At 40.2% G+C, this 26,544-nt stretch overlaps 1 protein-coding gene across 12 annotated transcripts in view; it reads right to left on the reverse strand.

Annotated features, from left to right (window-relative positions):
* The window catches only part of PDE1C (phosphodiesterase 1C), a 276,106-nt gene that overhangs the window by 240,535 nt on the left and 9,027 nt on the right, over positions 1-26,544 (reverse strand). For all 12 annotated transcript variants that reach the window (XR_004644508.1, XR_004644507.1, XR_004644506.1 and 9 more), the window contains exon 2: positions 4,606-4,632. Coding sequence is in view for 9 of the 12 variants with exons in the window: in XM_034761136.1 (XP_034617027.1) it covers positions 4,606-4,632 (27 nt within the window). In the remaining 3 variants the exon portion in view is untranslated. The remainder of the gene's footprint in view (positions 1-4,605; positions 4,633-26,544) is intronic.

A 26,544-nucleotide genomic window follows, 5' to 3' on the forward strand; every position in this document is an offset into this window, starting at 1 on the left:
CTAAATATTTTTTTAAATAAAATTACTTGGCACCCAACAATAGAAAATTACCTCTCTCTACCCCACATGTTGATGGCCAGTTTCACTTCCTGTCTCATGTGTTAGCATAAGACCACCATTCTTACACACTTCCATGGGGGGTGGTTCACGTACATGTTCATTTCCAGAGTTTGTAAGAGTGTGTTTAACAGTTACTGCAGCAGCAAAACTGAAAAAGCACAGATTTGCCTAGAGAAGAGAGGGAAAAGTAAATGCATAATTTGTACTGTTGCTTTTATGCCCTGTCAAAGAAACCCTTCTAAATATCAGTAAGGGGATGGGGAAAAAAATCCCTGTAAAAATTTTTAAAGATTTTGTTTGGGTGTTTTAACTTTCGGAGCATACAGTTTAAAGGGCACTATCAGAAACCTGAAGTTTAAAAAAACCCACTACCTTTGTAATCAAGTTGATAGTACCTCTTTAATGTTTTTGCATAGTCCCACATGTAATAACCTTGCGACTCTGTGAGGGGTCCCGCCCCCCCCCCCCAGTTTGAGAACTCCTGATTTAGAATGAGTTCACTGTGAAGAGTGGCATCTGCATCTCAATACTGCATGCAGAAAGCCAAATTAGACAATATACAACAATCAAAATAGCAATGCAAATATTCTAATGGGCCAGACCATGTTTGCATTATTCTTGTGGACAAACTACAGAAATATGTACCCTATGCACACGGCCAATACAAGGACTATGCATCACTTAAGTCTCATTTTCAGAGCTTAAGTGGTGCACAACCCTCATGGTGTATAGGGGTGAATTTTATCTAAACAGATGATAAATCCAATCAGGCAGATACCAGCTGAGTGCCTCCTGAAAGGTGCTGGGTGCCCTAAATATCCATCGACTTCTAATTGAGGGTGCTAAGCAGCTCTAAGGAGGTAATGAACACTTCACAAGATCAGGCTTAATACAATTGAGTGATATGAGTGTAATTCAGTCTCAATAATGGAATAGAACAGTCCTGTCATACGAAAAATGAAAACAACTTCGGATCTGACAGTCCTAGAAAGTTTCTGCTTCTGTGCTAGTTATTTATCTACCCTGTAAAATCTCTTAGGTAACGATCGAAATATATATCTAGTCTTCACTAACCCAAGGTTAACTAGATGAGAAGATGACAGAGCCCTACATACTGATTAAAATAGCCTGTGTCTCTGGTCCTGCAGTGACTAGTTTGCATCACAGCTCACTAATTTGGGTACTAATTTGGGACTATTGAATTTAGGATTGCTTAGATATCTGTGGAACTTCCAAGTTTATGAAGAAAATTATATCAATCTACAGTAGTTTTTAAAGCATTTGAGTTACTGCAATTATTGCAAGAGTCTATATTTGTCATACCCTATTACAATTTTAGTAGGGCTCAGATAATATAGTGATGAGGCCATACAAATACCCAGGTAGACAAACCATGATGGTATTGTAGATGATTATCTACATTTGAAAAAATAATCATGCAAAAGACCAATTCAAGCTGTTGCTTATTGTATGGCGAATATGGCATTGAACAAGACATGAAAATGTCATTAAGGTAATTGAGCAGATTTCACTTGCAGGAGAATCTTTTGCATTGTTTTTCTAATAATATCATAAGGTTTATCACAAAATCCAAAACCAATAAAAATCATGATGATTACAATCCTTTATTTGTAAGGACGTGTTTCTTTTGTCTGGATTGAACTTCTCAAGCATCCTTGGCCAGTGAATGAACAATGTACTGACAGTGCCTAAAACTTTGAACAAATTGCAAATCAGAGTAGTCTGTGTACAAAATACGGTATATTAGGGTGAACAGATGCATAACAGTTTCAGTCTTGAGGGCTAGCTGTGCATACAACAATTTAACAACACTTGGAAATTTTTCATACTGTAATATTATTAGGGCTGCCTGGAAAAAAATAATTCTATTTGGTGAAAAATGTCAAAGTTTTGGGATTTGGTTTCATTCAGCATCAGGATGGAACTAAGACCTTTCGAAGTTTTTTGCAAAAATCTAGAGAGAGATTTCGGCAAACCAACATTTTCTGATGAAAACACATCTCATCAAAAATTCCCAATCAGTTGCAAATATATAAAGATACAAGAGAACAAAATCTAATATGTATTGGCATACACTAAGACTGCCACAATGTCTCACATCAGCCAAGACAGACTATAAGGATCCGGCTGCCCTGAGCAAAACAGAAAGCCTCCACCCGCTATTACTCCAATATTTTTCTCCATGAAGTGACTGTTCATAGGATACAGCTGGCCTCAATATAAATTAGTCCTTAAGATTGTAAGATGCTGAAAGCGTGGATATTTCCCTCCAATATTTTAACCTGCTGCCAATGATCTATACATTGCCATATAAATAATTAATAATTAACAATACTACCGCCAATAGATAAGCATGTGAAACTAGATGCAAAAGTGAACAAAAGACCATTACAGCTGTCGCCCTTCTGGGTTTGGTGACATTTGAAATCACAGATTCTTTTGTGTGGAAGAAAGAAAGAAAAAGAAAAAGACATGATTAATGAATAGAGGAAGGAAACCAAGGCTGAAGACTGGAATCAAATCATTTCCATATTTTTGGAAACCCCCATTCAAAAAATAGGTGCCACTTTGGGGCACTAATTGTATTTCCATCCTGCAGCATCCTTTCCTGGGAGTACTCGAACACATTAAACTTCCACCTCAGATGGTCATACATACCATGCGTGATACCTTTGTCACACAGCGGGTGACAAATCCAAGACTGAAGCTCAAAGCCAGCCATTTTGCCCTACAGGCAGGCAGAGCCTGGTTTCCAGGCACAAAGAATAACTTGCTGCAGTACACAGTATTCTGGCTGACATCCATCACTTGCTAAGGAAGGTTATCATTACTAGACGTTAAGTAATTGCTGTGCACAGGCTCCTGCAATGACCTCTTACCTCCCTGGGGCCAGTACCAATTGTTTCATAACGCAAGGCCAAAAAGCATATATATCCTGTTGTGGAAAGCGTGGATTCCACCAGCCAACAGACACTGATACCAGCACAAGACACAAACTACACACACCATGCACGCAGAGATAAATCAGTAATGGAACAAAAATCCCAAATGACATAAAACTTAACCCCCATTAGTGGGGAACAGGAGGAGTAACTATATACGGATTACCAAAAAACACCCAACCAGATATGCCATAAACATCTCTCGCACATTTCCGTTCTCAGTTAAGTTGATAAATACATGGATATTGGGTTTACTTCTGTGAGCTTATATTCTAATTTACCTCTCTTCTGATGCTTACAATGGTAGCATAAGTACATCCTCATACAAAAAACCCCACAACCTGAACACACACTCTCACACTGATGCCATAGTAACATATATAGAAAACACAAATTAGATTGTGTACTCAGGTTAATGAAAGCAATACAAAATATGTACGTAGTGATCGTTCACCTTCTAGGAAATTATTTTCTGCTCCCTACAAATCATCTCACAGCAGCCAAACACCTCTCGCTACAGGCACATCCATAACGATATAATTAACTAGCGGATCAAGCCAGCAGCAAATGAAACATGAGAGAAATACAGCTCAGCTGAAGACAAACAAACAGCGCAGATTCTACTATTGGGGCACCAGCCCAGTGAGAAACATACATTTACCTTCATTCCAATTCTTTACAACATTGAAAGCTGTTTATCATCTGGGAGAGTTATTGTGTTAAGTAGATCCATGCAAAGCAGCTGTTCAAGTGTCCCACAATGTGCAGGGTACAATTACAGAGTCCAATACAGAGATCTCCAAAGCAGCAGCAGTAGGACCTCACTGGAATAGCCACAACACAGCACTGAGGGGCACTTTCAGAACACCTTCAGGGCTCAATCCTTCACAATGCAAAGTACCCTCACCTCCTACTGAAGTCAATGGGAATGGAAGGTGCCCAGCACTTTGCAGGATTAAGCCCCTAATAAATAATCTGATGCAACTAAGGCAAATTGCAGTGTCCCACCCTAAAACTTTGACCTAGAATCATCACTGCCAAGCACACAATCGAAAGCAAACAAAAACAATGCTCCCCAGAGAGCAATGAATCAAAGAAACACTACTAGGCTTCCCTACTGCAAGAACACAGTAAGATAACTAGATCTTTTGGCAGTAATAGGGTCTGTTTATCAATGGGATCCCAATCTTCCTTTGGTCTCCTGCAAAGGCATGTGTCATCAGCAAGACTAAAAGCCAACAAATCAAATTTTTTATTACTGCATGTGTACCGATAAAAGGAAGAACTAGCAGATATTGCAGAAGGAATTGAGAGAAAATTTGTTAGGGCTCACAACCAAATCCTTCCGCGCTTACTCAGACACAATTCCCACTAACACCCTTGGGAATTTTGAGTAATAAGTACAGGATGGCGCCTCACAGAGGGCAACGGTCTGTGAAATGGATTCCCATGATGAACAAAACCAATATGTTAAATACCGGTACATTAAAAACCAATACATGAAAGTAAATTCTTTCTTCAACCTTTTTAAGGGACAGTCGATTTACAAACACCTTCCGAGCCTTCTGTGACTTACTCTTACCTCTGTGATGTTTTCTTGTATTTTCTCCTGCAGGAAAAACATAAATAAAAGTGAGATAAGGAGGCCAGGCCTTTGAAAAAACCGCAGAAAGAATGGACCAGTACTGCCAAATTAGAAGCATTCAAGTATCAGAAGCTAAGGCACAGTAATCTCTGCAATGGGGAAGTTCCAAATCTAATAACCCTTTTTCTTACCAGTGTTGGTCTGCTGAAACAAATCTTATACAGCTGTGATTTCAATGAGAGATAAGGGCCCAGTTCTGCTTACACTGATGTCAATGGTGGTTTGGGCTTTTTGCCATTAACTTCAGTTGAAGCAGGCATGGCGTGTGTGAGTGTGAATGCCCCCGTTCATATTGCTGCTTTTTGTGAGACTGGCCCAGAATAACGAAGTAAAAATGTATTATTTAAAACTAAAAAACATAATCCGAAAATGCATGGACACATGGAATGTAATACCATTTTCTTTTTAATTGAAGGCATGGACCCTGTACCGTGGTTGCCAAATGGTAAAGCCTCTACTATCTTTAGGTAGTACAAATGTGGTACAACAATCTCTGTCCCATACTCAGATGTTTTCAGACAATGAGCAATATTGGACTAATTAAACTTCTGGATATTTAGTTTTAAAGGTTTGAAAATATTTAGTTAAGGCTTTCTTGTGTGAAAATTCATTTGTTAGAATCCTCACACACAAGAGTAGAACAACAAAACATTCACAAACAGTAGCATCAAGACTTAATAGATTATTGTCTACTACTGGCATTCACAAAACCATGACATACAAAGAGAAAAGCTCAAAGTCACATGGCATTATCTAGCACTATTTAATTAGAGCTGGCAGAGAATGCAATTTCTGTTTCATGGAGGATTTTGAGATTCCAAAACTTGTTTTCATTCCAATTCAGAACAGAAACCCAAAGTTTCAAAATTTTCTGTGAAAGAAACTTTCTTTAAAAATTCATTTCAGATCAACTGAAACATTTAATTTATTTTAAGACAATTTAAAATTCTAAATGAAAAGTCATTTAAAAAGGAAAAAATCAAAACAGTTTGTTCAGAAAATGTTGAAACAGCCTGTTTTAACACTATCAGAACTTCCTCTCCTCTTTTTACTTCACGACAAAATTTAGAGAAAATTACATGATTTCACAAAGTATTTTGATTTCAACTGCATTTTCCAACCGAAAACTGTTCCTTCAAAGTTTTCCAGCCAGCTCTAATTTTAATTTCCCTAACAGAGGTGGACCTACATTATGGTGGTGTTTGCATTTGACTCACATTTCACTCTTCTAATCACTTGTAGATTTCTATCATTAAAAAAGATTCACAAAGCAGTCTTTTCATCTGAGATCAGTATATTGCACTAGAACAGTGGTTTTCAACCTGTGGTCCACGGACCCCTGGGGGTCGCAGACTATGTCTAAGATTTCCAAAGGGATCTGCACGTCCATTAGACATTTTTTCAGGGTCCTCAAATGAAAAGAGGTTGAAAACCACTGCACTAGAAAACCTTGCAATATCATAGGCAACAGTGTTAGGAAAGGGAAGGTTGCCTGATTTTCAAAGAGCATTATTCTTTATTGGTGTTTTAATTTCCACACCTGCACTCCCATTACAGTCACTTTACATATGCAAACCATGTTACTTATTTTGTTTATAGACATATAATTTGCATGGTATGGTTGAAAACAATGTAGTTAAAGGAACAGCTGTTTACAGGCTCAGTATCAATAATGCATGCATGCCTGTGCTTTAAAAGAAAAAAAACTGTGTGCCACCAACAGCTGCAGCCATATAGCAATAAATTTACAGTATGCCTGCATTTCCATCCAGTGTTACAAAAACAAAGTCTGTTGCTACTGATCATCAAAGCTGCTAGGGGAAAGAATTGACACTTTAAAGCTAAGTTTTCAAAAACAGCCTCTAATATGCAATCACAAATAGGAGCATTTAGACATCTACCTGTTTGCACTTGTCTCCCACCCAAGATCAGGTAGTTAGGACACACGGTAGCACAAGTCATAAACTAGAGACTGATTTAAGATTCCTTTGAAAACATTGCCAGAATCCACTATTGACTAGAATCATCAATAGTCATATGAGCTTACACACTGAAAGACTACCTTGAGTTAGCAAGCAGAAATGGTCAGGAATGGACAACAGCTCCCTCTGCAGTTGTCTTGTTTGCCTACATGTAGGGAAGGGTGGGATGGGCTACCAAATTAATCTCATTACAGGAGGAATCTGATCTGAAAGGAGAATGTTGGAACTAAATTAAATTTACTCCTGGGGAGATTCTGTGCCAAAAAAATAAAAATTCTGCAAAATTCTGCAAATTTTATTTGCCAAAATAATGCAATATAATCACACCAGTTTCAATTGTTTTGGTAAGTTATTTAAACTATAATACAGAAAAAAGTCACAATAACTATTCAGCATTTCCTTAACACATGAAAGTTAAGTTACAAACACTTGGTAACTAATACCCTGCATTCCAGTTATAATCCTAGATTTTCATTTAAATTACATTACAGAACACCAAAACAGGGAAGAAGAAAAAAAGAAGAATGTCATTTTAAATTGCTCAGACTTCTACACATGAAAGTCATATAGTTTTGCTAATCATTGTCCTGGACCTGGCTAGGTACTTTGGGAAGTGTTTGGTTCTGATTGTCCTGACTTTTTATTGACTGCTTGGTAGATGTTTTATTTGCCCTCAAAGTCATTTTTTGTAAAATGGGTAAGTAAAATAAATCCTGAGCTGTACTCTAACCCCATTGTGCCACTTTGGCACAGGAAAAAAGTGAGAAAGCACATAAATCTTCCTAGCTGATTCCCTTACTGTCATTTATAAGGGTTTACATCACTCTGGCAATGTACGGGTCTTAAAACTTTTACAGGTTTTATGGTCCATGGGGAATTGACTGATTATGGGAACAGCTAACTAAGAATAGGAACATTAACAATGTTACTATGCAGGCAGGCTGCTACATTTCTGCCTCAGGGAATGAGATCAATTAACCATCAACAGCAACATTAACAAAATGTGTTTTTTTTCTTTTACAAAAGCTATTTTCTTTAATTTAAAAACAAACAATTTTGTAACATATTAATATTTAAGAGTTTTTTCGATTCTCAAAAAGTTACAGACATGTTACTAGGCAGGCAGGCTGCTACATTTCTGCCTCAGAGAATGAGCTCGATTAACTAGCAGGCAGGCTGCTACATTTCTGCCTTGGGGACAGAGCCTTTCTTGTGCATAATGAAAAGACCTACCCTAATCCCTGCCCAGCAAGCCCCAGTAGCAAGTGAGAGGGACAGAGTCTCTCTTGCTTGTTGGACAGCCCCGCCCCCGATGGTAATCAACATCTCCCCCACAGGCATGCATGCCCAGTCCCCCTCGCCCCCGCAGTGATTTGTGTCTCTGAGGCTACTACAGGCACGCTGGAACTGACATGCTGCCTGGGATGCCGCGGAAGAAGCGCATGTCCCCCCACAAATTTCTTTTGCGTTTTTCTGCATGGGGAAGCACAGAAATATGCAGACCATATGAATTCTGTGCCCCCACAGGGGTGCAGAATTCTATCCAGAGTATTAATTGTGGGATTGGAGTAACCCTTGTAACAGATAGCTGTTCAGTGGAAACTCACAAGAACCTCCCTTTCTACAAACAAAGGTAGCTGGAATGATAGCATGCTAGTAAAGGCCATCATGACTAAGATTATGTCACGATTATTTTTAGTGAAAGTCATGGGCAATAAACAACAATTCACGGAAGCCGTGACCTGTCTGACTTTTGCTGCTGAGTCTCCATGGTTTCCTCCACCACAGTGGTGACTGAGAGCTGTGGGTTCCCCCTATTCCTGTGGCAGCTGGAAGCTGCAGAGGGGGACCCCTATGCCCTCGGTGGCTGGGAGCTGCAGGGGAGGGGTCCCCCTACCCCACGCGAAGCTGTTGCCCGTCGCTTGGACCCTGAGGAAGGCCCCCTCAGGAGTCTGTCACCTGTCACTGGGTCCTTGCAGGGGGCCCCTGTTACCTGTCGCTGGAACCCTGACAGGGCCCCACTGCCTGCCAACTCCAAAGTTCTGCAGCCCCAGGGGCTGAAGAATAGAATGTCAGGGAGGTCTCTGGATTCCGTGACTTCCATGACCTCTGTGACATAAACTTAGCCTTAGTCATGACTGATGCTGCATTCATTCTTGTTAGAAATCCAGTTCTGATGGCCTATGACAGGGTTCAGGAGCTCTGCCAGATCTGGGATAATAAGGAGTTGACTCAAATTCAGCTTTCCTTCTCCTAACCCTAACCCCAAGTGTTATTAATGTAAATCCATCTATTGTGGACTGCATTACTCCCATAAACTGCTCTTAACTTACGTTAAAGAACATATTAACAGAAGCTGGTAATTTTTTTCATACGGAATGAAATTAAGACTCAGATTCAGTGGGCCCTCTATTACTTTTATTTAAACCTGAGTAAGTCAGGAATAACTCCACCAAAGTCAATGGTGTTACAGAAGCCTCACAGCAGTGCAAGGGCAGATTCAGTTACAATAAATGAAGCTGCCAATGGAAAAGGGCGATTCATCAGCAAAAAGATTATATCAGAGCAGAACAAAATGGGGGATGGCTACAATAAAGCCTCTGAAGCAAATGAAATAAAGTCAATGTATCAGCCGAGCCAATTGCTTCACCATCCATATCTCTGAACAGATAAGGCAAATTTCATACCAAGGTAACACAGAAGCAAAATGAAAGGCTCTGTACAGACCTTTGCAGAATGAAGTCCAAGGACAGAACATGCATTTTGGATGATTTACCCTCTCATAAGTGATTGGTTTTTATTATTCCAAATCATAGTTTAGGCACATTGCTAGTATTCCTACATTGCCACTGTCCATCCTGTATCTGTCCTGCAGATAAAGAGACTTCAGTATCCAGCTATGGCAATCCAGCACCTTTTCATGGATATATTATGTCACCTGTATAACTTTCCCCATATAGGTATGTAATAAAACAAACATACCTGTTGCTGGCTTGTACATCTCATCGAGCATTATTGATCAGCAGGGTCCTACAGTGTGTTATATTAAGACCATACAAAGTGTTTCAGGTTTGGACCAGAATCAAAATCCATGGCTACCTAAACTGTATTGAATAGTATCTCAATGGCAATGAGACTGTGTAAGAACCCTATCATCCACAGAACGTTCATTTTAAGGGTGTGCTCAGGCATAGCTGATAGAACGTTTTGTAAACAAACAAATCTGTCTAGTCAAGTCTCACACTGGTGGTTACAAAGGCTATCACATATAGCCTCCCTCTCAGCAGAGAACTTCACGAAGTTCACCAAGAAAGTTTCTCTGGTATGTTCTGAAGTTCTGATACTAGTAGACAAATTTTAATCATAGCAGTGTTTATTTGTTGGGATCCTAGATTACCAAAACATTCTTCCTGTAGATAAAAACATGAATTATTTTCAACATGAATAACCGGTACTGCCTACTGTAATGTACTGTCATGTTGAAATGTGTCTCATCACTTTGCTCCCTTGTGATTGACCTAATTGGTGTGTAAGTCCTAACACTGCTGTAGTTAATGACAGTGTTCCTTTAGCTCATGTTTTTGGGGCCTGTGCTTTGGGAACACAAAGTCTGCAGTTCTATTCCCTCTTGATGACCGTGAAGGCCTATGCAGCCACATTCATTATACTACCTACCTATTGTCTCCTGAGTCTAACTTTTCTGTAGGTGATGTTACATTAACCAATCCTGCAGGACTGTAATATATACCTGTAAACAATTTTATCCTTATTATGCCCATCGTTAAAGAGTATTTAAGTTTTAGTTTTAATACACCCCTACCTCAATATAATGCTGTCCTTGGGAGCCAAAAAACTTACCGCATTATAGGTGAAACCGCGTTATATTGAACTTGCTTTGATCCACCGGAGTGCGCAGCCCCGCCCCCCGGGAGCACTGCTTTACCGTGTTATATCCGAATTCGTGTTACATCAGGTCATGTTATATCAAGGTAGCGGTGTATAAATTTAGTGATGGTGAAAGGAGCTGGAAAATAACTCCGCAGACTCAGGGCTGCTCCAGCTTTTTTGCCGCCCCAAGCGGCAAAGAAAAAAAAAAGAAAGAAAGAAAAACAAAACCCGACTGGGCTGCCGCCAAAGAGGAAGAGAGGGAGTGAAGGACCTGCCGCCGAACTGCCGCCGAAGACCTGGACGTGCCGCCCCGATAACGGACGGAGTGCCGCTCCTTTCTATTGGCCGCCCCAGGCACCTGCTTCCTTCTCTGGTGCCTGGAGCCGGCCCTGTGCAGACTGAAAATCCCTGTTAGCAGAAAAGTTATAGCACAGATGGTGGCAATACACCTGTCATAACTATAAAGGGAAGGGTAACAGCTCTCCTGTGTACAGTACTATAAAATCCCTCCTGGCCAGAGACTCCAAAATCCTTTTCCCTGTAAAGGGTTAAGAAGCTCAGGTAACCTGGCTGGCATCTGACCCAAAGGACCAAAAAGGGGACAAGATACTTTCAAATCTTGGAGGGGGGAAGGCTTACGTTTGTGCTCTTTGTTTGGGTGTTCGTTCGCTCTTGGGACTGAGAGGGACCAGACATCAATCCAGGTTCTCCCCATCTTTCTAAACAAGTCTCTCATATTTCAAACTTGTAAGTAAAAAGCCAGGCAAGGCGTCTTAGTTTTACTTTGTTTTCTCAACTTGTAAATGTATCTTTTACTAGAGTGTTTATCTTTGTTTGCTATACTTTGAACCTGAGGCTAGAGGAAGGTCCTCTGAGCTCTTTAAGTTTAATTACCCTGTAAAGTTATTTTCCATACTGATTTTACAGAGATGAGTTTTACCTTTTTCTTTAATTAAAAGCCTTCTTTTTAAGAAACTGATTGACTTTTTCCTTGTTTTAGATCCAAGTGGGTTGGATCTGTATTCACCAGGAGTTGGTGGGAGAAAGAAGGGGGGGATGGTTAATTTCTCCTTGTTTTAAGATCCAAGGGGTTTGGATCTGTATTCACCAGGGAATTGGTGAAAGGTTTCTCAAGGCTTCCCAGGGAAGGGAATCCATTGGGCGTGGTGGCAGCGGACCAGAACTAAGCTGGTAGTTAAGCTTAGAAGTTTTCATGCAGGCCCCCACATTTGTACCCTAGAGTTCAAAGTGGGGATACAGCCTTGACAACATCACCATACTAGTTGTCAATGTAGCTCAACTCTTGCACGGAAAAAACAGTTCTGCAATTGTGATACTGCTCAGTCTCCCTGTACATACATTAGTTGACCTTTACTGAGACTACCAGTAAAGATTCCAAATAGTAATTCTTTTAGTAACAGGAAAAAAATGTAAATATAAAAGATATATTCCTCTAAGTGATAAATGGATCAATATTTGTCGTGGTAATAGTGACTTGGTTAGGTAGAATTAAAGATGTACTGGAGATAAAATAATATTCCCTGACTGTGGTTCACAAAGAGATACCGAGCATTGCTACTTAATCAGTGCTACTTTATTTTCTCCTTCTCTCACTAATATCCACAGTTTGCTTTGCTCCTCTCTCTTCCATTCCAGAGATGGCTGTATTTCAGTGGTGCTTTGGAATCATTTGAATGAAAGACACTATATAAATGTAACTTAAATTATGAATTCTTTCTTTTCTTTCATAAATCAAGTAAAACTGTGTTTAAAAAGTTGGAGCAAGATCAGGATCTACTAGTCTATGTGCACTTTGAAAGAATGCTGACCATCAGCTACCCACTAAAGCTGGGGGGCTTCCTAGAGAAAACATATATAGCAGTAGGAAAGCTTCCTTTAATAAACCTCTGGTAACCCAGCAGTTAGGACTTGAGCAGTAACTCAAGGAAGGCCAAAAAACATTGGGCAAAATCTTTGTCCTTTTCCTGTGACTTTCTTTAAGAAATAAATAATCCATTCCAGGGTCAACAGGATTGTCTTGTTCTCTCACTCACCAGGTCACAATGCAACTCACTCAAATTTGATGGAGTGGCAACTGGGCCAAACCTGAGTGGTGCTGCGAGTGCCAGGTCATAGTACCCAGAAGGGACACAGGAGCCGTAAGAGCTGCCACTACAGGGTGAGTTTGTTGTTTTAATTGTTTTTCCATTTTATTTTGCGTTATCTCACATTTGCAAAAACCACAGGGCTCTACCTATCTCCATAAGTGGGTGGAGCTGAGCACATGCCCCTCTGGTCAGCATCTCATTGGCTAGTTTAGGCAGCTTCTGCCTAGCATGCTGGCTTTTAAGGACTGCGGTCTAAGATACCTAATTCAGACTTTGTGAATCACAGTGAGTTTTTAGACACCTAAAAGTTAGGCACTGTGACCATCAGTGTCACAACACCTAACTGCTTTTGTGCATCCAAGCCCACATGCTAGCAACACACAAGGAGTGTGTTTATCTTAAATAACCACATTTCCATGTGTTAGCCCACTAGGAGAAGTAGTTAAATTGACTGAGTGGGGGGAAGAGTAAGGCTAAGTAGCTTTGCTAACTATGTAGGTGTTTTTTCCCCCAAAACCACACAACTCAGAATCTTAGTTAGCTAAACGAATTGCTCCTTCACTCCTACACACTTTCTAAAGAATAATCTGAATCACTTAGGTGAAGTTTCACTCTGAACAGTGACTCCAAAGTTGGCATTGTGGCATTCCATATTTAGTGAATCTCAATGATTGATTAAATAAACTAAGCAAATCTGCAGTTAATAGGATGCTTTTCTCCAACTGTGAGCCCCAGAAGTCAAGCAATTTTATTTCCTGCTCATATATCATTACCAGTAATAAAAATCTTGTAGCCCCAGTCCTGCGCTCAGTTACACCTGGGTTTGCAGTGTAAGTGAGGTTAAAATTGGGCACTTGGCAAATTGCACCTTTGATAATAATTTGGATAATGATGCATGAGCCAGAAAATAATCCAACTCGTTATCTTCTCTCCACTAGGCCGGTTTTGGATTGCTAGCAAGTGAGGAAGTCAGTGAAAACTTATTTTTGTCAAGAGAGTCAACAGATCTGGCTCTGAAGGAAGCCACAGAAGGAGTGGACCTGTTGTTTAAGAAGGTACCTTTTTACAAAGCCACTTTTCCAGCAGAAACACAACCTTCCAATCTCTGTTTCCTGCATGGAAATCATTTAAATGGGTTATTTCATGGGTCAGAGTGCTCCTTTTCATTTTTTATATTTAAAAGTACCTTAATTAACACATTTAAGATATCAGTGGGAGCTTAATCACCCATTAACATAGATACCCAATAATATCTGTCTTTATATTAGAGTTCTATCATGTTCTCAGCTCAGGCAAAACACAGCCATTCATCATTGCCTCTCTGTATAGGCTCATCTGAACAGATCATTCAGCAACAGTGAGAGACAAAGAGGTGCTGCTATATTATAAATTCCACCCCATAATATGAAAGACTTTGTTGGATCTGTGCTTTTCTGCACTGCCAGAACTGGGCTCCTAGTGTTACAATAAGTCCTATGATCAGGTTGTTATAAATAGGTTTAATATTTTAACAAGCTGAAATTGAGAAGAGCAATTTATGTCTGGCAAAATAGATTGGTGAGAGTCAGGGACATCACCACCTCCAGCTACTTCCAATGATGTGTTACTTAAATATATTGTAAACTAGAGTTGGGTTAAATTTTTTGCACGAATAGTTTATTCACCAAAAAATGCAGTTTGGGTCAAACAGACTATTCTCAAGTTTGATGGCAATTTGATGAATATGTTTAGCCAAAAAAAGAATCAGGCTAGAGTCACAAAATAGTGGTAAGGGAACAGCCCCCTTTATAACATTTAGACAATGGTTAGGGGATTCATCCAGATTCAATCCCACCCTCTGCCAGATGTGAAGCAGGGATTTGAACTTGGATTTTCCACAAGACTGTCCAACCACCTGCCCATAGATCCTCTCAAATACTGAAAACAAAGGGGGAAAAGAGTAAGAAAGAGGAAGGCCGTTGGGCCAAATATAATCCAGGTGTAACTCTAATTAAGTTAAGGGAGTTAACACATATGCTAGAGATGGTTGTAGCCCTGAAAGCGAAGAGGGGGCACTGTCAATGCAATACACATTTTCATTCGTTAATTATCACTACATATTGCTCAGAAGTAGTAAAAGCAGAAGAAACTTGTGAAGAGAAGAATGCAAGGTGGATAAAATATATACATATAGTTATTTTAAAAAGGGGGGTTAACATATTTGTTTAAAATTTACATTTGTCTATCTCTTGACATAGATGGCTACATACTCACTACAAACCAAAAGGATTATTTAAATAAACTGAAATCTCCTCTCCCAGTCATTTCAATATGCTGAATCAATTACATATCAATTCAAGTGCCATCACAGCAGAATTAATTATGTATATACATCAAAGTACAACAGCCTATATTAATAAAAATGCATAAATCAAATTGAAAAATGAAATCTCATAACCTGGACTATAATTTGGCCACCAGCATTCAAATTTCAGCTTAATGCCTCTGGAAGCACTGAGCCTATTTTAACAATCCACCTGAGACCACCAAATTTTCCAAGAACAAGCTATCTTCGTCCATGTGATATCTTGCTCAGATCATGCAGAATTGTGAGCCGCTGTGTTACTGCCTCAACAACAGTGAGGTTTGCTGCTGCTAACCTATATGTCTGCGCACCAAGCACACCAGCTTGTCTGCCTTTCCAACAAACTCTTCATGACTCTGCCAGTCCAAACCTTGCCTTGTAGGGAACAATCAGTGCATCCCAATTCCTGAGTTCCCTAGGAGATGTCTTTCTGCAGTGTCCCGTCCCTTTCCCTTGAGACACTCACAGAAGTTTTTAAGTTTGCTGCCTCCAAAGAGACAAAGCTGAAGACCTACACTTTACTTCAATATAGCAGCACTGAGTTGGCCGTGTAATAAAACAAGAATAAGTTTATTAACAAAGAACATAAGTTTAAGTGATTTCAAGTAAGAGCGAAAGATCTGCTTTCTAGTGACTGAAACTTAACTTCAGCAAGTTACAATCTTTGTCTGAGCAGTTTTCTCACCTACAGTCAGTTCCCAGAGATTTCAACCCCCTTGGCAGAAGAAACCACCTCTCTCAAATTTTGAGATCTCTGGCCTCTTTTTTCCCTCAGGCGATGGATACCAAAATGGTCTCTGTTTCTCTTTATAATTCCCAGTGTCCACTGTCTGTTTCAAGAGCCAGGAATGCTTCCCAGGGGTACAGTCTCCATCCCCCTTCATGATCATTAAGTGGACATCTCCCCCACTTGCTAGTTTGATGACTATCTTCTGTGTAAATGTGCTTCCATTATTTCTGGTCTCGCCTTGCTCAGTTTACACTGGAGACACAGTTAAGCAGATGAACCAACATTCCTTTACACAGGACAGGCTGGGCTTATGCACTGCTTGCCAAACACCTTTTAACAACATATTTCCAGCACATATCTCTAATTCTATACACACCACCCGTACATACACCACGCAATACTATTAATGACCGGCGTGTTACCAGTTTGCATATACCTCACATGACATGTTTTAGATACAGACTATGACAACAGTGAGTTTGGGGAAATGAGCAAGTCAGACCTAATGTGAGTTATGGTATGGTATGCCCTCTGCCAGTTGGCACTGAGATGCTCCCTGGGTCACAATTTGCCATCTATTTTAATTCATTGATTGAAACAGGACTAGCTTTCATGTTTTTTTCCACTCTCAAGTCAATAATACAATACCTTTATTGTGTAGAGTATCTTCCATACAGGCTGTATACCAGAATTCTCTGTTGGGTTAAACAATACTGCCAGAGATAAGTGACAGCAGAGGGAGAGTGAAATTAAGAGGTAGGTGAAGGAAATAAGGTAAGATATCAGCTGCAATTTGAAATGAGATGTAGGTCAGCTAAAACAGGTATGTGTCGAGTTTTAAAAACAAGAGGCATTTTGAATTGGATCTCATACTGAATGGTGGCCTAATGAAGTTGTATGGGGACAAATTTCTCACTAGATGAGAGAATGCTGAGGACAATGTTCTGCACTCAATGAAGCCGGGGGGGTTGGGATGTGGGCTGGCAATAGGGATGGGATGTGCAACCATCATGGTGAGCATGAGGATCTATAAGAAAAATGTAGGACCAAGGATGACACTAAAGTTTTATACATTGGAAACCAGTGGGAGATCTGTCAAGAATGAAGATGAAATTTGTGCTCAGTTTCTCAAATAGTTCAAATTAAGAAAATATTCTCGCTACATCGGCGGAAAACAAAAGCATGTCTATCAAATCAACAAACTGCATGTCACTTAGCTGACCAGTAACTTCCACTGATTTAGTTATTCAGTTTTCTTTACAACTTTTAAAAACATGCACTTTTGGAATAGTTCAACTTCAGCCCCAAAACGGATAGTGGCTGGCATTGCAGAATGATTAATAGTTGCCCATTTTGCAGCTGTGTCTACCTTTTTAGAACTTTTTGCAATAGTAGAGGTGTTAATTGTGGTGTAATGATTAACTATCCACTTGGATATTCTGAATATAATCAGTTTACCCAAATTCTACCTGTAGTATCATTGGAGTCTATGGAGTTACACCACAGATGATTCTGACTCACCCTGTATTGTTATGATAACAGGCAATCAGAATTCACTTTAAGAAAAAAAAATCTATAATGGTTAAAATCAGTGACTAACTGTAACTTATCCATTATTAACTAACTAAATATTATATTTCTATCATACCTGTTTGAGCCATATCTTATTTAAAATTTTTAAATCAATAAATATTGTGGTGTGCAGGGCATTCAACTACAGTTCCGCACGCAAATAGGCCCAATTATGCTCCCCTTGGTGTCTGAGGAAGTTTTGCTATTTCTTTAAATGAGAGCAGAATTAGACCCTATGAGCCTGATTCAAAGCCCCTTTCATGTAAAGACTCCCATTAACTTCAGTGAGATTTGGGTCAGCCCCACAGTGACTAAACTACACTCATTACTAGCGCTGGTCAAAGGTCTTTTTTCCAAACATTTTTGTATATTTAAAAAAAAAATCCAGTTTTTCAATGAAAACTGAAAATCACACAAAAATAGAGTTTTTCCACCTTTCAGAAATGAATAAAATGTTCAATTTAATAAAAACCTCCTGCAAATTTAAAAAAAAAATCTCAAAAAAGTTTTCATTACTCTTGAAGCTTTCCACAGAAATTTTCTCCACTTTCTTACCAGCTCTATCTATTAGTTTATCAATAAATAATTATGTCTTTAATAATTATGTTGTTATGTAGTATAACACGGAGAGAGAATGTGAAGCATCCCTTACATCCCTGTCTCAGGTATTATGTGTATCCATGCACAGAGAGGTATTGGCAAGACAACATAAGGTCTTGGAGCAGGGTTCCTCCCTTGACATAGCCGGTGTTGGCACCCAGTAGGGAGATACTGATTTATTCCTGCTGACTCTCTATGGCTCACTAACCACTATGAATGTAAGGGAGGTGGGAGAGGATTGTTGGTGAGAGAGGTCTCTGTAGGAAAGACCTAGAAACACAGCCAGGCTTAAGGAGCAAACTGAGGGTTACATTTTTGTTGTTATCTGAACTATCCATAAGGCCAAACCAAATAGCCAGCAAGTTTGAAGTAAATATACAATGGGCCTGATTTTTTATTTATTTACTTTTTTAATTATTTTTTTAAAGAACTGAGTGGGATGACAATGGAAGCTGTGGGTGCTTATGACTTCTAAAAACCTGGCCGAAATTTTGTAGATTCTGTGTAGATCAGGACTCTAAGAACTCTGCCTGCGTTCAGTTATGCTTAACATTTTGTTATAACAACAGCTGCCTGCATGGGCTGAATCTTGAAGTCCTTATTCTGTTTTCACTCAGTTTTCAAGCAGTCCTTACATAGGCAAACTTCCATTTAAATTAGCGTGGATTTATCTGAAAAAGTAGTAAGTAAAACCTAGGCAAAATAGAGTTATTTCATTAGGATTTGGCCCTTTGAAAATAATATGGTCTATTGATCCTTACTTATAATGTTGGTATAAAAATTTTATTAAGATGATGGTGGCAAAAAAAAAAGTGAACAGAGTTTGAGCATAGAAGTTTCTGGTTATCGGGGAATAACGTACAGACTATAGAGGGTGCAAAGTTAGGTTTAAGATCAGGTGGCGTAAGGAATACATAATCTGCAATATCCCCGATTGGGGGTAAAAGGTTGATGGGTCAAAGTCCTGGCATTGAGATATGAGGGTATGAAGTTCATACAGTAGCTATGTTCGGGTGTGGAGTATAATGAGTGGATATGATGATGAGGATGGCGAGATTTAATGTTCAGGGAGATTTAATGTTCAGGGAGTTTATGGTTCCAGTTCATATGATCCAACGGAGAAGGTCACTTGGTTAAGAAAATATTCTCTCATATACTGGAGACAAAAAGAATGAAAGAAAGGTATGTTTATACAGTACACATATGTACGTACTATGTATGTGTACAAACACACTGAAAGGAACCTACTTTTTAAGGAAATAAAGGCCAACAGTATGAAAAGTATGGAACAGAACTTAGTTTTAAAGAACTAGTTCTCTATATGTTTTATTCATTTTGGGGGGCGGGGGGAAATAACATTTTTACCATAGTGTGTGATCCTTTGCACGATTCCTGTTTGAAAACATACTTTTTTATCTGATCAAATGCTTCTTAGTAACTGGCTATTGGCTACACTTGTGGAACATTTGGCACAAAATAAGAGATGACCCTCAAAATACAGGATGGGTGGTATCCTATCACGCATACTCTGCAACCTCTCCCATTGAAACAGACTATTAAACTTTTTGTGGAATGGAGCATGGGGGTGGGGGCTACATTTCCCTGGCATTCTGTGTACATCCTGATAGATGTGTTGCACGTTGTGTTCACATGGCAACACAGAGTGAGGTTGATTCCTTGCTATTACAAGGTTTTAAATAACGGGACCATATACACAATCTTTCCTGTTCGTTGTTTTTTGTTGTATCCTGTTTACTTTCCTACTAAAAGAACTGTTCTGAAAACACGTCATATCAACAAGCAATGTAAGAAGGAATAGTCTTGCTGAAAATGAGATGAAAAGAATCTTTGTGGAACAAACAATGACAGCACGTATGTATCATATATGTTCAAAGTAAACAAATCATGCTTTGCTGGAATCTTGTTCCAGCCAGTAGGGCTACAATGTTAACATACTTTAATTAAATGAAAGGGTATGGATTACATTTTTCAATCAAAGCCACTATGTGACATTAGCACTTTGAAAATCCCATGGAGGCAAACAGGCAGCTGTCCAGTTTTGTTTCAGTCAGGGTGGCTTGGTGATTAGTTACAGAATGCAAGATGTTGGCAGGGAAAGAGTCATCATTCATAACCTGGATTAAATATCAAGACAGGAAACATGGATTGGAATTACATCAACCCAGTCCAGCACTGTATGCAAAGTCACAAAACAAATCTGCATCTTACCCTAAGCTCTAGTAAATCTATCAGACTGTTGCTTGTTATTGTTTCCCCCCCACACACGCCCATCCCCACCGTCACCACCCCCACTGTCTGCTACTAGACAGCTGGTATGACGCAGAATTTTAAATCTCATGTTTGTGCCAGCCCCTCCTCTGACTCTGGGTTACAGGCTGAAACACTCGGATTACTGTTCAACACGCCTAAAGCTGGGGTGAAAAAATTGCTGTACAAAGATGCAGTGTTCCCTTTCCAAAACAAGGCTAAAGTCTCAAAAACCCCTGCTCAGGGCATTTACTAACAGCTACAAATACATTATCCAACGCTTTCAGTGACGTTACTCTGTGCAGTGAGGAGCTTTCTGGTGCTGCTCTGGCAGTGTTTCTAATTAACAAACCAAATATTAAATATCCTGCTCGTGAAAAGACAACACACACATTTCTCATAAACAGTGTTTACTCTCCTTGTGTGTTCACAACCATTTTGCGTATGTAGAAGAACCATGAGACTGTACACGAGCAGGATGCAGAGGACTGGGCCTTTAAGACACCCAGCAGTGGGCCTCTTACAGAGGAAAAGAAGCTCCTGAAGCTTCACTAATGTCTCTGACCTCACCAATTACACACACCTATGGCTTGTTAACGTAGATACTGTCTGTCAATCTGTCTTCACCATTAAAAGCATTGAAACATAAGAACACAAGAATGACCATACTGGGCCAGACCAAAGGTCCATCCAGTCCAGTATCCTGTCTTCCAACAGTGGCCAATGGCAAGGGTCCCAGAGGGAGTGAATCTAACAGGTAATGATCAAGTGATCTCTCTACTGCCATCCATCTCCACTCTCTGACAAACAGAGGCTAGGGACACCATTCCTTACCCATCCTGCCTAATAGCCATTAATGGACTTAACCTCCATGAATTTATCTAGTTCTCTTTTAAATCCTGTTATAGTCCTAGCCTTCACAACCTCCTCAGGCAAGGAGTTCCACAGGTTGACTGTGCGTTGTGTGAAGAATAACTTTCTTTTATTTGTTTTAAACCTGCTGCCCACTAATTTCATTTGGTGGCCCCTAGTCCTTATATTATGGGAACAAGTAAATAATTTTTCCTTATTTACTTTCTCCACATCACTCATGATTTTATATACCTCTATCATATCCCCCCCTTAGTCTCCTCCTTTCCAAGCTGAAAAGTGCTAGCCTCTTTAATCTCTCCTCATATGGGACCCATTCCAAACCCCTAATCATTTTAGTTGCCCTTCTCTGAACTTTTTCTAATGCCAGTATAACTTTTTTGAGATGAGGCGACCACATCTGTACGCAGTATTCAAGATGTGGGCGTACCATGGATTTATATAAGGGCAATAAGATATTCTCGGTCTTATTCTCGGTCTTATTCTCTATCCCTTTTTAAATGATTCCTAACATCCTGTTTGCTTTTTTGATTGCCGCTGCACACTGTGTGGACATCTTCAGAGAACTATCCACGATGACTCCAAGATCTCTTTCCTGATTAGTTGTAGCTAAATAAGCCCCCATCATATTGTATGTATTGTTGGGGTTATTTTTTCCAATGTGCATTACTTTACATTTATCCACATTAAATTTCATTTGCCATTTTGTTGCCCAATCACTTAGTTTTGTGAGATCTTTTTGAAGTTCTTCACAGTCTGCTTTGGTCTTAACTATCTTGAGCAGTTTAGTATCATCTGCAAACTTTTCCACCTCACTGTTTAACTCTTTCTCCAGATCATTTATGAATAAGTTGAATAGGATTGGTCCTAGGATTGACCCTTGGGGAACACCACTAGTTACCCCTCTCCATTCTGAAAATTTACCATTTATTCCTACCCTTTGTTCCCGGTCTTTTAACCAGTTCTCAATCCATGAAAAGATCTTCCCTCTTCTCCCATGACAACTTAATTTATGTAAGAGCCTTTGGTGAGGGACCTTGTCAAAGGCTTTCTGGAAATCTAAGTACACTATGTCCATGGGATCCCCCTTGTCCACATGTTTTTTTGACCACTTCAAAGAACTCTACTAGATTAGTAAGACATGATTTCCCTTTACAGAAACCATGTTGACTTTTGCCCAACAATTTATGTTCTTCTATGTGTCTGACAATTTTATTCTTTACTATTGTTTCAACTAATTTGGCCAGTACTGGCGTTAAACTTACCGGTCTGCAATTGCCAGAATCAGCCCTAGAGCCCTTTTTAAATATTGGCGTTACATTAGTTATCTGCCAGTCATTGGGTACAGAAGCCGATTTAAAGGACAGGTTACAAACCATAGTTAATAGTTCCGCAATTTCACATTTGAGTTCTTTCAGAACTCTTGGGTGAATGCCATCTAGTCCCGGTGACTTGTTACTAATAAATTTATCAATTAATTCCAAAACCTCCTCTAGTGACACTTCAATCTGTGACAATTCCTCAGATTTGTCACCTACAAAGGACAGCTCAGGTTTGGGAATCTCCCTAACATCCTCAGCCGTGAAGACTGAAGCAAAGAAATAATTTAGTTTCTCCACAATGACTTTATCATCTTTATATAAACTATAATACAATTGTATTATATATCATGTCTTCCCTCACAGAACAATAGGGTAAATTCTGCCCTCTTCTCATTGGGTGCAGAGGGATGACCCTCCTAGAATAGTACAGAAATAGTTCCAGTGAGAAGGGGAAGAGGGCAAAATTAAGGAGACCAGATAGGAGCTGCACTGCACAGCTCCATGCTCCTGCATTGTATGTTTCGGGCTCAGTATGGCTCCCCATACACTGTCATCTAGTTGAGAATCCTACTACACAGGTGGAGAGATTAGGGAGAGTGGAGGGGAATGATGTAGAAGGAAAGAAAAAGAGAAGGATGAATGAGTGCAGGAAAAAAAGCCTTCCAACAAGCATGCTGAGGACTGTGACAGTCAGGGGCGGCTCCAGGCACCAGCGCAGCAAGCGCATGCCTGGGGCGGCAAGCCGCGGGGGGGCGGCGTGCCAGTCGCGGTGAGGGCAGCAGTCAGGCTGCCTTCGGTGGCATGCCTGCAGGAGGTCCACCGGTCCCGCGGCTTCGGCGGCAATTCGGCAGCAGGTACACCGAAGGAACGGGACCGGCAGATCACCCGCAGAAATGCTGTCAAAGGCCGCCTGTCTGCCCTGCTTGGGGCGGCAAAAAACAGAGCTGACCCTGGTGACAGTACTGCCATTTAGGGCGTGTTAAGAGCTATCACTAGTAGCTAACTGTTCTACAACCGCTTGCATAAAAGAGCTCTGAAAATAACTGATTTTTGGTTCAGTCACTGAACCGAGAAATTGGGAAGGGGAATCATTTTGGACTGACCCCAATAAATTTTATTTGAATTTTCTGATGAACTGAAAGTTAAAAAGACTTCAACTTTTTCAGAATTTGGGGGTTTTATCTTGGTGTTTTTGACAAACAATTTGGCAAATTCAACATGAACTCACAAAATGTTTCAGTCAACCCAAATCTGCATTTTTTAGTGAAAAAAAGTTTCATCCAAAATTTTTTTAGCCTACCTCTATTAGATACCACAGTTCTAAGTGCTTTCAAAAACTTAAGCTAGAAAGAGAAATACTTAGATGGCTCCTGTTACCCTTTCCCCATGTTAGGGGCTAGGGCTGTGACAGCTACTCTAGTCTTTAGTTCTGCTGTTGTGCCGTGGCCTTTAAGGGAGGATTCAAATTCCACAGCACCCAGCTGGGACTTGTGGTCCTAAGTCTCTGCAGCACTTTTGGAAATCCTACCCTGTGTGTGTAAATATGCTGTGTATATCATACAGTTTTATTTATCGTATGCTTAAAGTTAAACAAACCTGAGAAATGTTTAGATAGGGTGATAAGGGAAAACAAGCAGGAATGGCTACACTTCTATTTGCTTTTCTTACAATAATATTCAATCTCCCTCTTCATCCTCGTCTGTGATTGTCTGCTCTGCTGTATGTGATCTCCAGATTCCTTCTCCCCCAACTTAGTCTCCTTTCACTTTTCAAACCGATCCAAGAAATCTGAATTCTCTGGGCCATGCTGCGTTCAGCCCAAGTGCGGACGGGAGTGTAGAGGAAAGGCTGCCTCATTTGTTCCCCTGTGCAGGAGGGACCAGCAAGAACTGCAGTCTGTTCTCACCAGAAACCCAGGACCACTCCCTGTTAGTGAACCATATGGACAAGTCACCCCAGAGGGGGTAAAGGAGGAGGTAGGATCTGACCTCTCTTACACCACCCATCTAAATTGGTCAGCCCGGCAGGAGAGTTTATGCTGTTCCCTATGCTCTGCCTGCTACTCTACCAGACATGTTCCTCCCACTCTGGTAGAGTCCACTACAAACCAGCGCTATGGCTAAAGCCCACAATACAGCCTTAGCCATTCAAATTTAAGTTAAGAATTTGTGCCATAGACTTGTGCCAAGCAGAGCCATCGGATACATGCCAGGCAGCTCTCTGACGCTAATGGAAGTTTTATGCATATATAGTGTCTGGCCCCATCAGTGTAACAAATCACTTTACTACTGATGTAATGCCACAGACCTAGCAATATCCATTCGTGGTGTCACATTAATAGCAACATAACACAGCAATATAGGAAAAACGTGGCGCACATCACATTTTAGGTCTATATATGTGTGTGAGTGTGTATATATATATACACACACACACACACACACACACACACATACACACACACACACATACACACACACACACACACACACACCTTAATAAACCCATTCTTTGCTCTGCCTTTCTCTCTGAGAGGGAGTGTGACAAACTCTAACATGGGTCCACTAGCGATGGGGTACAAGGACCCCCCTCCCCCTGCATGCCAGTGCCTGCATTCATGAGTACACAGGGACTTCACCCACCCAGGACCACACATCATCCCAGAGAAAGAGGAGAGGGGGTAGGATGCACTGGCCTGCTTGGGAAGAGCTCCCCATGAAGAGGTGCACCATCTAACTGCCCCTTATCTGGGCCAATGGCTGAATTCCAGAGTTTGCCAGGAGCAAGTTAAAAAGGCAGTAACAAGCAACCTGCAGTGCTCGATAATTCTCTGAGAGCCACAACTTGGATTTTCTGCATTCTGGGTGAAATCCTGGCCACACTGAAGTCCATGGGAGTTTTGTCATTGGATTTCACCCTCTCTCCCTTTCACAGCTTTAATTTTGCTTAAATCCAAAGACACATTCCAAACGAATCCACTTCTCATGCATACATTTTGCTTTTATGATTGCAAAAGACTAGTGGGCAAGTGTCTGCTGAGGCCAGGAGTAGAGTGGGCAGAGAGACTTGCTTTCAGTAACCCCAGGATGAATCTTTCAGAGTTGAGGCACAGCTGCAGGACATCATGGGGAAAATTTTCCACTGCCATTGGCCACGCTTTTTTCGGGCCTACGGATATATGGCCTTTCACACGCTCTAAATTACTTTGAAAATAGTTTTAACACACACACTCCAGAGACCAGTTTTCAGAGTAGCAGCCGTGTTAGTCTGTATCCGCAAAAAGAACAGGAGTACTTGTGGCACCTTAGAGATTAACAAATTTATTAGAGCATAAGCTTTCATGGACTACAGCCCACTTCTTCGGATGCATAAAGAATGGAACATATATTGAGGAGATATATACACACACATACAGAGAGCATAAACAGGTGGGAGTTGTCTTACCAACTCTGAGAGGCCAATTAAGTAAGAGGAAAAAAAACTTTTGAACTTCTCACACTTCTTATCAAACTGTCTGTACTGGGCTATCTTGATTATCACTTCAAAAGTTTTTTTTCCTCTTACTTAATTGGCCTCTCAGAGTTGGTAAGACAACTCCCACCTGTTTATGCTCTCTGTATGTGTGTATATATATCTCCTCAATATATGTTCCATTCTATATGCATCTGAAGAAGTGGGCTGTAGTCCACGAAAGCTTATGCTCTAATAAATTTGTTAGTCTCTACGGTGCCACAAGTACTCCTGTTCTTTTTACTCCAGAGACCGTGAGCCTCATACCAATTTATCCCATTAACTACGTAGACTTCAATGAAGTTACTCCTTCTAGTATTTATAGCAATGCTTCGTGAGATTGGGAACAGCCTTGTGAATCCAAAAGAAAAAAAAATCCAAACCCCCTATAAAACCTCTGATTTACCCAAATCCCTAGCATTTTGATGGAAATTCAAATCTGAGCAGACATGTTTCACAACTGTTAGTGTTCTACTAGGTCAGTCCTGATGTGAGGTGTTGGATCTCGATTCATTCACCACTGGACAGCAGAAAAAGCCAAATGGTTTTAGTGTTACAGAGATCAGAATTGGTGTAAATTTGAAAGAATGAGACAGAGGAAAACTGACTAGGAATAATCAATATGAATTTCAGGAAGAAAAAACTCTTTAAAATCCTTTTAAAAGCTGAGTTGGTTTTAATA

This window comes from Trachemys scripta, chromosome 2 (genome assembly GCF_013100865.1).
Source record: "Trachemys scripta elegans isolate TJP31775 chromosome 2, CAS_Tse_1.0, whole genome shotgun sequence".
Taxonomy (NCBI): Eukaryota; Metazoa; Chordata; order Testudines; family Emydidae; genus Trachemys; species Trachemys scripta.